The sequence below is a fragment of the Vicia villosa genome, linkage group LG7 (assembly GCF_029867415.1).
Source record: "Vicia villosa cultivar HV-30 ecotype Madison, WI linkage group LG7, Vvil1.0, whole genome shotgun sequence".
Lineage (NCBI taxonomy): Eukaryota > Viridiplantae > Streptophyta > Magnoliopsida > Fabales > Fabaceae > Vicia > Vicia villosa.
In genome coordinates, this window is record NC_081186.1 from 101,871,557 (window position 1) to 101,884,265 (window position 12,709).

A 12,709-nucleotide genomic window follows, 5' to 3' on the forward strand; every position below is an offset into this window, starting at 1 on the left:
TGTGTGTATGACTACCTCATGATCTCTGGCCCACAAACTCATGTGTGTTATTACCTCATGATTTTTTGTCTAAGCTACTAACTTCTGTTGATGCTGATGTTTGTTCTGATGGGATATTCTTTTGCTACTTCTGATTGGTCTGAGTATGGAATGCCCTTGATATCCAGTTGTGTCTTGATTGAAGAGTTATTTTGCTAATTTTTTTCAAAGGGGGAGATTGTTGTTCCTTTTGATTGCCTGCTGGGTTGGTGTCATTATGCAAAACAACATGATGTTTGTTCAAGCCGTTTGATGCAGAAGGGACACATGTGGAACACAATGTTTCAACATGTGTGCTGCAACATCTGGTCTATGGCAACAGAAATATGGTATTGTAGTTTTGGCTTAGGCTTAATCCTATCTAAGATTCAGTATACAATAAAAGATCTACAAGTCATGGAGAAGAGTTAATTTGGATGTTCTCGTGCGACACGTGGAACGCGATATTCCAACATGTGTGTTGCCCAACATCTGCCCTTATCAGGAGGCCTTGATAAATGTTGATGATTGTGCGTTTTTTATTAAGACTTAATCAAATTTGATACAGTTTATTTAGCAATGTGTGGCTGATTTGTTTGACAGTTATTGAAGATCAAATCAAATTTGAATTTGAATATAACAAATATATCTTTTGGAGATTTTTATGGAGAAATCAAATCCAACAAAATTCTAAATTATTTTAGACGAATTTAAGTCAGAGATCCATGAAAAAAAGAGCCCAAAATACATTGTTATATAAGGAGACTCAACTCTCATGTTTTGGAAGGTTTTCTATGCAAGATTGATTTCTTTGTGTTTAGGGTTTGTGAGTCTTCTATTTCTTGTATTCCAAACTAATGTCATTATAAAAATTAGTGTTGAATCTTTAAGTACACCACTTTATGTTTTAGTAACTTGGAATAGTTGTTGGTTTGTCTTAGTTAAGTTATAAATTCAGCAATCAATAAGTTGGTATTGAGGTTTATCACTTGGGATTAGTGACTAAGGAAAAGTGATAGGGATTCTCATATTTAGGGGGGAGACCTAAATAGAAAGTCACTAGAATTAAGAAGAGGCTTTGAACATCATGGGGTTCATATAAGGCTAATTGTACTAATCGAAAGTAGTGAATTTCCTTTTTTGGGTATAGTGCCCTCAAGATATAGGTGTTGTTTGTATCAAATTGAGTTATCAATCTCTTGTGTTGTTTTATTGCTTTTTCTTTTGTGTTTCTATATTGTTGTCATACTGGTGTTAAAAGTTGGAACAATTATTCCAACATCGTGTCCAACATATGACCCCTACGGAACCAAATTTAATTATGTCCTTTTAATCATGATGAAATGTCCATATTTTCTATGATAACATGGAGTATTTGGAAAAAACTAAATATAAAACATTGGGAAGGTGTGATTATTCGAGCAACGTATATGCTTAGCTCATGGATACATGCTCGAAAAAATCAAATGACTCAAGCCATGTTAAATCCTCTATCAAGTATTTATCGAGAACTCCTCATATTGTTCTTTCAAATGTAATGTAAATGGTGTTGTATTTCAACAATAAGCTTGGTTGAATATTGGAATATGTGTGTGTAAGATGATATTGGTCGTTTTGTTATGGCTATAGAACATATTGGTGTCACATGAATCTTCAAGTAGTAGAGTGTGAAACTTGAAGTTTATAAAACACTACAATGGATTTTGGTAATAGGTTTTGCAAGTATCATTTTCGAGTTAGGTTGTAAGAAAGTGGTTGATGATATTCATCGTGTAACTTTTAATAGGTTGAGAATATGACTTTGTTATTGGTTTTTCTGAAAGGATATATATATATATATATATATATATATATATATATATATATATATATATATATATATATATATATATATATATATATATATATATATATATATATAAGAGGAATGCTAGGGATACTCTCTTTTCAACACTCTCTCAAACACTTACTTTTTTATTGGTTGAAACATGTGTGGGTCCCTCACTTTGGAAATTGGTGCCACTTAAAGTGGTAGGACCCACACATGTTTCAACCAATAAGAAAGTGAGTGTTTGGGAGAGTGTTGAAAAGAGAGTGTTCCTATCACTCCTCATGTATATAAAAGCGGGTCAGAGGGAGAAAACTCCCCAAAATACAAAAAAAAAATGCAGGTTGCACAATGAGTGTGAAGAAACCCAAAAAGCAAAATAAGAAGTTAAAGAAACAAAAGAAATATAAAATCCTGAGCATGAGGTCAAGGTCATCCTTCAACAGAAGACACCAACCAAACAAAGCTCACAAGCACCAAAGCAACGCCCAACAAAAAAGCGATCTAGGGCTCTATTATTGATGATTACAGAGATAATCTAAAGAGGCCCAACAACTTCAAGGTTGTTTTTACTAGGCGAGAAACTAATGATAATGTTCATGCTTTGAAAAGGGAGTCTATCTCTTATCCTCCTAAATTTATTTGGTAGTAATATGAGTTAATATGGTATGAGTAAAAAAGATAATTTAAATAGTTTATTTTTGTTTGAATTGGTGGCATGAGATATAATGTATATTTTGCGTTGAATGGATCGTATTTGAGCGGTTAAAAATACTTGTTGCTCGCTCTTGGAGACTGAAGTGTTTGTTTGTTTTGCTTCGAAATGGCTAAAACACATTCATGTTTAAAAAAGGTTTTTAGAATCGCACAAGGACGGAAAAAGAAGTTTGATTGGTTAAGTCGCTTTTATATGAACTAGGGTAACCGTTGAAGCAAGGTGTATACCCATCGTCGTTTACCCAAGGCTTTTAAAGAGATATGCATCTCTCGGTCCTTTGTCGTCCATTTTATGAAGATATAATCTTTGTGGAGTATCAGTAAATGTTTGAGCATAAGTGTACACCAGGTGCTCATTTACTCGGGTTTCGCATGGATGTGCTTCCAATCGTCCCTTTATTCCAAGTTTAATTAATGTGTTTTAGGGAGAAAGACCAAAATATTCAAAAGGTGTGCACCAATTGTCATTTGGTTTTTCAATTTATTATGAAAGATTTTAAAAAGAAAGAAAGACTATGATATTCAAAAGGCGTGCGCCAATCGTCACTTTGTCTTTCAAGTTTATAATGCAAAAGGTTTTGAAAACGAACGAAAGACTTGAGTATTCGAAAGGCATGCGCCAATGGTCACTTTGTCTTTCAAATTTATAATGCAAAAGGTTTTGAATTCGAACGAAAGACTTGAGCATTCGAAAGGCGTGCGCCAATCGTCACTTCATCTACGAATTTTATAAAAAGAGTTTAAAAAAGAATGAAAATCTAGGGTATTTGTAAGGCGTGCGCCAATCGTCACTTCATCTCTCTATTTTATCATGAAAAAGGTTTGAATTGTTTGAAAAGAAATTGATTTTATTTATCATTAAGTTGTTTAGATGAGAGAATTAATTAGTTAATTAACCAAAATCTATTTAATCAATTAATTAGAACGGGTTAAATTAACTATTAAAATTAGGTGGGCAACCCAATTTAGCTAATTAAGATTAATTAAAAGAAATTAGGTGATTATAATAATATTGGATTTTGGTAAAAAAAATAATATTGGATTTATTAATCCAACAAAAAAAGGTAAAAAAATAAAGTGGAGGTGCAAATGAAAGTAAGTTTGAGTGAATTGTTGCTTCAACTCTTCGCACTCCTCTTCTTAATTCCACTTGCTCTCGTCAGGACTCACCTCATATTCTGAAATTTGCAATTTCGTCCAAAACACATGAATAGATTCCAAAGGTATAGGTATGCCTAAAATATGGTAACCGACCAGTTGACACGCACACGGTAACCCATGTGTTGTTCTAATGTAACAACCACACCTCTGCTTGCTCGCACCAACAAATTTGACTCTTTCTAGTTCCTTTTCAATGAGTTGAATACACTGTCTTGAAACAAAACTATGAAATTTATAATAGAATGGAGTGTTATACCGATGCTCAATGTTGACGATACTTTTTTGAAACGACACTCTTATGGAACCTAGCTGCAACTTCAACATTGTGTTCACAGCCTCCCAGCTTGCACATAAATCACCACAACTGTTAGTCAACATGTTCTTTAGTCTCCAATGTGTAGACTCCATCCTATAAATCATAAACAAATTAAGTAAACAACTCACTGATAGAAAACATAAACACATTTTCCTTTAGAAGAATGTACCTGTTTGTTGTTGTGTTCCCTAAATGAGTGACTCTGTTAGTCCATGCAGCAACAAATCTTTCTGTATATGGTGTTAACCATGTTTCTTTCACATACATGACAAATGATGGAATATTACCACATATACCCTCTAAGTGGTTTAGATGTACATCAAATTCGTCTTTTGTATTTGAATACATCATATTGTTCCACTGATCTATGACATGTTCTTGTCTTTCTGATTCCACATATTCTTTACATTTCAGGCAAATATTTTTTGAAATATGAAACGTACACAACAAATGAGACGCATTTGGATACACAGAATCAATGACATTCATTAATGCAAGTTCTCGCTCCGTCACCAGGACATCTGGTAGCAACTTCTCAGAATAGAACAACTCCTAAAGCCTCTTTAGTGCCCATGTGAAGTTCTCCTCCCTTTCATGTTCCAAATATGCAAAAGCAACTGAAAACGTCAATTTTGTTGATGTAACACCAACAATCTCAAGTAGTGGTAGCCGATACCTACACGATTAAAAATGAATTCATGAACCAGGTCACTCGACATATTTTTAAGATGGGAGAATTAAAATTAAAATTCTTAACTATTTGTCTTGTACGTGCAATCAAAAATCAACACCAGAGGAAACATATTCAACAACTTGACAGAATGAGGGTGTGTCCAGAAGATATCAGCCACAATATCTGTATTCTCCTTATTTCTAGACTATCACATGTATTTCTCTTGGTGGATAAGGCTCAATAACATTTGCATTTCTGTCAGTGCACCTCTCTTGCCTAGTCTGTATGTTGCTCTAGCTCAGTATATCTGGATAATACTCATGAGATTTTCTAGGTCTTTGTCTTTCAAAGCAGACACGATGTACCTTGGTGCCATATTGTACTTCGTCATGTCATTCACAAACTTTCTTTCATCATCTTTTAGACGATCCAAGATATTATGACCTAACAAATCCTTATCTAGTCTATGATTATGCATCCGACATTTAACCACCACCTTCCAACCAATACCACTCAGAACATATCTCAACCTAAATCGACATTTAAGCCTCATAGTAGAATTGCCATCAGAAGGGGCTGCAACTTCATTTTTCTTTTTGCAATTTCCTCCTCTGTCACAGCCCATAATCAATTTATCCTTCCTTTCCCGCACTCCATTAACAGCAATACCATGATTTTGTTCCCAAAAGCACGTGCCCATTCTAGAACCTTATATCGTAATTCAAAAATCTGACATTCACAAAAACATACTATTAGATAATCACATCAATTTATAAAAACAAACTGTATGAAGTAAAGTAAACAAACTATATCTGTCACGAAGTACTGCGTAAGATCAATACATAAATCCCTAGAAGAAGCTGAAGCTGCCGGTTCAGAACCGCAAAGATATAAAACTTGGTCTGCCATACCTAAAATTTCATGTTTTAATTAAATTTCCGGTACACACCGAAAATTTGGAATTTCCGGTACACACCGAAAATTTGGAATTTCCGGTACTGGGTTTTCTACCAGAAATTTGAAAAATTTCTGATATGGGGTAATGAGTTTTGTAAATGTACCGGAATTTTTAAAATCTCCGGTAAATCGCACTGGAAATTTGAAATTTTCGATATATGGATACTGAAAATTTGTTAAAATCAAATAATTTCCGTTATCGGCCAAAAAAAATACCAAAAATTTACTTTTTGCCTGATTTTCTCTAACAGTAATTATTTTTTCATAAATGATAAAAAATTTAAATTAATAGTCTCGGGAGTATTTTGGGAATACCGTAAATTGAGAGGGTGACCAGTAAAATATGGAGTGGCATGTAGATTTCTCATGTGGATAACATGGTTGGCTTGTAGGGCTTGGGTCCAAACGAAATTGAGTCTGAAAGGGGGTGCTGCCGAAAAAATAGGAGGTGTATGGTCACTTGAGAACCCAAAACCCTGAACCGAGTAAAACCCTAACTGATCTAACCGCCCCCAATCCTTATTTTCATCTGCCTCTTGTCTCTCTTCTTCGTTATCTCTCTCGCATTTCCTTCCGTTCATCGCTTCCCCTGTTTCAATTTTCATAAATCAATGGAAATCAAACATGGCATACGAACCTAATCAATAATATTTCAACTTATGCTGCAGAATTACCCATTTTCACACATGCTCAAGTTCAAGCTGAAGCTTTTCATGTTCCTAAGGCTATCAAATTTGAATTCCAATTCTGATTGATTCTACCTAGAACCAATGTTGACCCTCTCCAAGTTGAAGAAATCGTTTGAAACCCCTTGCTTATGCGGCTTCCGCAGAATCCACAACAATTCCTCCGATCAACTAGCTGTTCGTTTCTGCATCTGGGTCGCTCTCAAATTCGACACTCTTTCCAGCAAGCCCTATCACTTGGTTAGTCGCATTCTTATCCGTAAGAAATGGCATTCCTTTTACTGGGAAGCTCTTGAGCTTCTCAAGAAAAAAGGGGTTTTAGTTACTTCAGATTCCGTTAGAGCTTTAGTTAGGTCTTATTCATACTCCGGTCATACCGAAAAAGCTATTGAGTCATTCGGTAAAATGCGCGAATTTGGTGTTATTCCTGATGCTCATATGTATAACACTGTTTTGAGAGATGTGTTGAGGGAAAAGTTGTTTGTGCTTGCTTTTGCTTTGTATAATACCATGCTTAAGTCCAATGTTGATCCTAATGACTATACTTATAACATGTTGATTGATGGGTTTTGTAAAAGTGGTAACATTAAGGGTGCACGTGAGGTGCTTGATGAAATGCAGAAGGTTAGTATTGTTCCTAGTGTTGTATCGACGACTTCGATTCTTTATGGTTTGTGTCGGGCGAATAATGTAGATGAGGCGCTTATGTTGTTTAATGTTATGAAAGAAAAAGAGTGTCCGCCGGATATGATTTCTTGTAATGTTGTGTTGGATGGGTTTTGTAAGATGGGGAGGTTAGAGGAAGCGCTTTCTTTTGTATGGTTGATAAAAAGAGATGGTTTCTCGCTCAATCAAAATAGCTATAGTTCTCTTATTAATGCGTTTTTTAGGGCTAGGAGATATAGTGAAGCACATGCGTTGTATACGAGGATGTTTAAGGAGGGCTTTGCACCTGATGTTGTTTTGTATGCCATTATGATACGTGGTCTGTCAGAGGAGGGCAGGGTTGGTGAAGCTGCTAGGATGTTAGATGAGATGACTCAGATAGGTTTAACTCCCGATGCTTATTGCTACAATGCTATAATTAAAGGTTTGTGTGACACGGGTCTTTTGGATCGAGCGCAGTCTCTTTGTCTTGAGATTTCTGAGCAAAATGTTTACACGCATACGATTCTCATATGTGAAATGTGTAAGCAGGGAATGGTTGAGAAAGCACAAGAGTTATTTAATCAGATGGAGTCGCTTGGATGTGTTCCATCGGTTGTGACCTTCAATGCGCTTATAAATGGATTGTGCAATGCTCATAAACTCGAGGAGGCAAGCCTTTTACTTTACAAGATGGAGATTGGGAGAAGACCTTCGTTAATCTTAAGCCTTTTTCAGGGTTCTGGTCAGGTTTTTGATAGTACTAGTCTCCAGAAAAAAGTGGAGCAAATGTGTGAGGCCGGAAAATTTTTGGATGCTTACAAGTTTCTCACTCAACTTGCTGATAGTGGGGTTGTGCCTGACATTATTACATACAACACTCTAATCAATGCCTTTTGCAGGGCTTATAATATTAAAGGTGCTTTCATGCTTTTTGAGGATTTGCAAAAGAAGGGTCTCTCACCCGATACTGTTACTTATGGGACACTTATTAATGGGCTATATAAAGTTGACCGAGAAAAGGATGCCTTAAAGATTTATGACCGTATGCAGAAGGCTGGCTGTGAACCCAGCCTTTCATTATATAAAGGGCTTATGACTTGGTTGTGTAGAAAGAGCAAGGTCTCGCTGGCGTTCAGTCTTTATTTGGAATATTTGAAGAGCCTTCCTAGTCGGGACAATGATTCAATCAGTGTGCTGGAGGAATATTTAGTTGGAGGAAAATTGGACCAAGTGATTCGAGGTTTACTTGAACTGGACTTCAGGGCCAAGGATTTTAAATTAGCTCCATATACAATTCTACTGATTGGATTCTGTCAGGTAGGAAGAGTATATGAAGCATTGATTATATTCTCTGTTCTTGACAAGTTGAATATCAAAATCAATGCTACAAGTTGTGTACATTTGATCAAAGGTCTTTGTAAAGAAGGGAGGCTAGATGACGCAGTAAAAATATTTCTTTACACTCTTGACAGAGGTTTCATGTTGAGGCCAATGATTTGTAATCATCTCCTCGTGTTTCTTCTTGTTTCCCGAGATTATAAGGACTGGGCTATTGATCTTATTGGGAGGATGGAATCTTTTGGATACCGTTTAAATTCAAATGAATATAGCAGGACAGTGTATCTTATAGACCAATACCAAAAAAGAAATCAAAGAAAAAATTATCTAAGAAAAGATTAAGTCATGTTGATTGATTCAGATGAACGCGTTTCTTTATGTGGTTCTTCATTGAATATCCCCGTCTAGGAAACTGGTCGTGAATCAAGTGGCTTGCTACACATTATGATGAACCAACGGTGCCCTTTAACCCTTACAAGAATCAATTAAGAGGTATATTCTTGCATGCTGCCTTACAAGGCTTTTACTTTAAACTAGGAAATGACATGTCTAACTAATACGGAATCTAAACATTTGATATTTCAGAATTTTCTTTATTGCTTTAGATTTTCCTTTCACTTGGACTTTTGGTCTCTAACATGAGATACCCACAAAGTTTCTTTCTTTAAGTGTGCGTTTGATTATTCATTTGCACGTGTTCCAGTGCATGCAAATGTATGAACATGTCGCTTGGTGCTTATAGAGAAATTATCGTTTGGGCTGGCTACCCCAATGGAAAGACAAACATGCACTATTTTATTTTTTGCTGTGGGATTGTTTTCTATTAAATTCATTAACATTTAAAATGTTTCCATGATGTTGGGATTATTAATGTCATTATTATTGACAGTTTCCTTAACTTCTTGCAGGGCTGATTTTATCGGGGCAATTTTTTGCTCTATTGTTCTGCATGATTGTCGTCACATCTTATAGACCATTCATTTGAGGTTTTTTAAGGGTGTTTCAGTTTGTTGTATGCTTCAGAATATTTCTTTGTTTACACCTCATAGTCTCAAACAAATAATGGCAATGAATACAGAAAGGAGTCAACCATTTCCCATACGAACATTAGTTGTGGTGATATCTCATATAGTATACACTAGTAGGTAAGGCTGTCTTTCTTTAGAGTGTGTTTGGATGGAGTATTTTAATGAGGGAATGTAATGTAATGAAGGAATTTAAAATGATTTCATCAAAATCCCTTGTTTGGATAAATAAATGACAGAATTTTTAAAATAATGGAATTTAATTTTATATTTTACATGACTAATTTTGGAGAATTTACAATTCCAGCTAATTTTATAAAATTGTGAATTCCCTCGTCCTCTCTATCACACGCGTTTAATTTCAGATCTCGCTCACTTCTCTCGCATGGTGTGTCTTCTGTGAGATTCAGATCCCACACTCTCTCCTCTCAGAAGGTTCTCAATCGTTCGCTTTCTCCTTCTGGTTAGGGCAATCTTTACATATCACATTATAGATTGCACAGTTAACCATTTGCTATTTAAATAGAAAAAAGGGCTTGAAACCTTTTGCCATTGATTGTGTTGTTTTAAATAGATTAAAAGCATGGAAGCTTTAAAAAGGCCTGGCGTGATCATCAATTTGGGATCTGCTTCTGGTCTTTATCCAATGTATCTTGATCCTATCTATAGTGGTTCTGAAGGTTTGTCATTTAACAACGAATTATGCATCCCCATAAAACTTATACTAACTTACTATGGGAAAGTTAACTTGCTATAGTTTCCTAAACTGTTTCTTCACTTCACAGGTGTTGTTATGTGCACTTCGTTTATACAAACGTCAAAGAATCCGAGTCAATGTGCTTTGCCCTGAGGTAAGACTTGTTTTTGGACTTGAAAAGATGAATATTTGTTTTCAGATTATTATTATAACCTATAAAATTTTTAGATTCCATTGTTTTACTTTTTATTTCACCTTAAATTGTTAAATTCTATGCTATATTACAATTTACTATAATCCCCCAAATGTTAATGTTTAGTGCAGTTTGTTGAAACTGAGATGGGCTTAAAGGTGGATCCCAAATTCCTTAATATGATGGGGGGCTTTATACCTATGGAAATGGTGGTGAAAGGTAAGTCTGCATATCTTTTTGTTATTTGGTGCACCTTGGCAAAAAGAGCGCGAGTGTTTGTACTTTGAATTGTAGACTTTTGAATCAGAAATGAGAATTTGTACCAAACCCGTTTCTTCAATACATCAAACTTCACTTACCTTCAGCCGAACTTCGAGTTAGTAGACCCCCCTTCCCAAGGTTTAAGACAAAAAAATACACATTATGAGAAGATTTAGAAAGTAAAAAACACACATGATGAGAATGTCCCTTATTTTTTTTGACAGATGAGTGTCCCTGAGTTAATAATTTAGTGATTGGTCTATATTTCTTATCATGTATACATAAATTTTGATGTGAAAATATTTTAACCTCTCAAGGTGCTTTTGAGCTCATCACGGATGAGAGTAAAGCCGGTGATTGCCTATGGATTACTAATCGTCGAGGTATGGAGTATTGGCCAACCCCGTCAGAAGAGGCAAAGTACACGATATGTTCTACACGTCTCAGGAGAAGAACTGAATACAAAGCTCCATCAATTAAACTACCCGAGAGTTTTGAGAAAATGTGTGTATTTCAACTCTGATTATCTTGTTATGACACGCATATTGAGTTCGTCATTTAAGGATAAGTTATTCAGTGGTTCATATTGCTGCTCACTGTTTGCAGAGTTGTTCATACATTGACTCACAACTTTCGGAATGCTACCGGCTTAGGGAGAGCACCACTGAGATTACCTATCAAATCAAACTATGTTCTTGTTAAGATCATTTGTGCTGGTGTAAATGCTAGTGATGTAAGTTTTTACGTATTTCTAGAGGATTTGTGTGTGAATTTATTTTCTAGCTAGAATTCTGACAAGAATTTGTATTGATAGGTAAATTTTAGCTCAGGCCACTATTATGGTGGCAATAACAATGACACTGCAGCCCGTCTTCCATTCGATGCAGGGTTTGAGGTATGATGTATCCCCAATCATAGATTTCTTTTATGAAGCTGATCACTTGATGCAGTATGCCTATACTCATGTGTGCTGAATTTCATTTATATTTTAGGCCGTGGGAATAATTGCAGTAGTTGGGGAATCTGTCACTGACTTGTGCTTCGAAGTTTTGAAGTTTGTGTTTCTTTGTTTTTGTCTCATTTGTTCACTCAGGTTGCTGTGGATACGAAGAAATTTATAGGCCTGCATTCTGTTGCAGATGCAGTTGAGTATCTCCATTCAGGCAAAAGCATTGAGAAGGTAGTTTTCTTTCTTGAGAAAAACTGTCGAGTGCTAATTTGATTTTGTAACAGTTGTGTAACAATCTAATTATATCGTTTCTCTAGGTGGTTGTAAGCGTGGATCCAACCTTCGTCAATCATGTAGCCAAGTTATGAGTCAACACATGCCGAATACAGAAAGAAGACACATTTTGAGCTCATAGTCTAAAGATTGTTCTCAAATAATACCAGTGCTGAAATATTCTCGATGTTTTTTCATTTTTGGATTACATGAAAGATTAATGCCTTGTTATAAAATGTTTAGGAAGTAAATGGCAAGTCCTTTCATAAGTAAAACTCTTGCTTTTGTGAAAACTTATCAGTCCTTCTATTTTCTTTGTTCAAAAGTTGAAAGAGACTCTTCAAATGATTATGTGCTAGTTTGTTTTCAATGTTGAAAGAATTTGGTGAGTAGTAATTCATATTCTGGAAAAAAAGAGAGAGGAGATACTTCAATGATTAATTAAAGAGAATATAATTCAAAAAATTTATAATCTGGTGAATTTTTATAATATGGGCATTCGGTGATGGCTTCACGCTCAACCTTCTTTCTTTGATGACGGCTCATGGCTTCACGCTCGACCTTCTTTCTTTGATGACGGCTCCACTGCGTCCATATCATGGGGTTTTTTCCCTTATAGTTCTGAGGGATATATGGGTGACCCTTTGACACGCTAGGTTTATTTTGGTTTGACAACCCTACCTTTAGGTCGACCATTTTTCATTTTGGTTGACTTGCTCCCTTTGGTTTAGAGGTTTTACCCACTTCCCCTAGGACACATTAGCAGGAGGATGATAAGTCCTTTGTTGAGACTGTCGAAACTGCCTTAGATATTCTTTGTTTCTTCGCGAGATACCTCGTTTGTTGTAAGTGAAACTAGAAGTCAAAACTCCTCCCTTCTTGGGATCATACATTAGGGTCTCTTCAAGCTTCTTCGCAGCCTCCTCGTAGATCACTGTGCTACACCTAGGGCATAACATAGTTTTTGAA

General features: G+C 35.7%; 2 protein-coding genes and 1 pseudogene across 5 annotated transcripts; 2 read left to right on the forward strand and 1 right to left on the reverse strand.

Annotated features, from left to right (window-relative positions):
- Nucleotides 1-3,703: 3,703 nt before the first annotated feature.
- Nucleotides 3,704-4,529, reverse strand: LOC131619864 (uncharacterized). The gene is made up of 2 exons (XM_058890909.1): nt 4,210-4,529; nt 3,704-4,133 (listed from the first exon to the last, which is right to left on the reverse strand). The coding sequence occupies exons 1-2, from the start codon at nt 4,527-4,529 to the stop codon at nt 3,704-3,706; spliced, it is 750 nt and encodes a 249-aa protein (XP_058746892.1).
- Nucleotides 4,530-6,084: 1,555 nt separating this feature from the next.
- Nucleotides 6,085-10,218, forward strand: LOC131616229 (pentatricopeptide repeat-containing protein At1g79540-like). 4 transcript variants are annotated; one of them, XM_058887502.1, is made up of 6 exons: nt 6,085-8,834; nt 9,251-9,328; nt 9,421-9,487; nt 9,733-9,830; nt 9,942-10,047; nt 10,153-10,218. In XM_058887502.1, exon 1 carries the CDS (start codon nt 6,441-6,443, stop codon nt 8,682-8,684), a length of 2,244 nt encoding a protein of 747 aa, XP_058743485.1. In that variant the 5' UTR covers nt 6,085-6,440; the 3' UTR covers nt 8,685-8,834; nt 9,251-9,328; nt 9,421-9,487; nt 9,733-9,830; nt 9,942-10,047; nt 10,153-10,218. The 4 variants fall into 4 exon arrangements, with proteins under 4 accessions (XP_058743485.1, XP_058743481.1, XP_058743484.1 ...); XM_058887498.1 differs by having other exon boundaries at nt 9,251-9,487; XM_058887501.1 differs by having other exon boundaries at nt 9,251-9,487; nt 9,733-9,802.
- A 638-nt stretch (nt 10,219-10,856) lies between these two features.
- Nucleotides 10,857-12,033, forward strand: LOC131619865 (uncharacterized; annotated as a pseudogene).
- The last annotated feature ends 676 nt before the right edge of the window (nt 12,034-12,709 follow it).

What these genes read in the sequence shown, in the direction of transcription:
- LOC131619864 (XM_058890909.1), bottom strand. Translation starts at nt 4,529, where the DNA reads ATGAATGTCATTGATTCTGTGTATCCAAATGCGTCTCATTTGTTGTGT. An exon ending in GGGAACACAACAACAAACAG is followed by an intron (nt 4,134 to 4,209) that starts GTACATTCTTCT and finishes TATGATTTATAG; the next exon opens with GATGGAGTCTACACATTGGA.
- LOC131616229 (XM_058887499.1), top strand. Translation starts at nt 6,441, where the DNA reads ATGTTGACCCTCTCCAAGTTGAAGAAATCGTTTGAAACCCCTTGCTTA.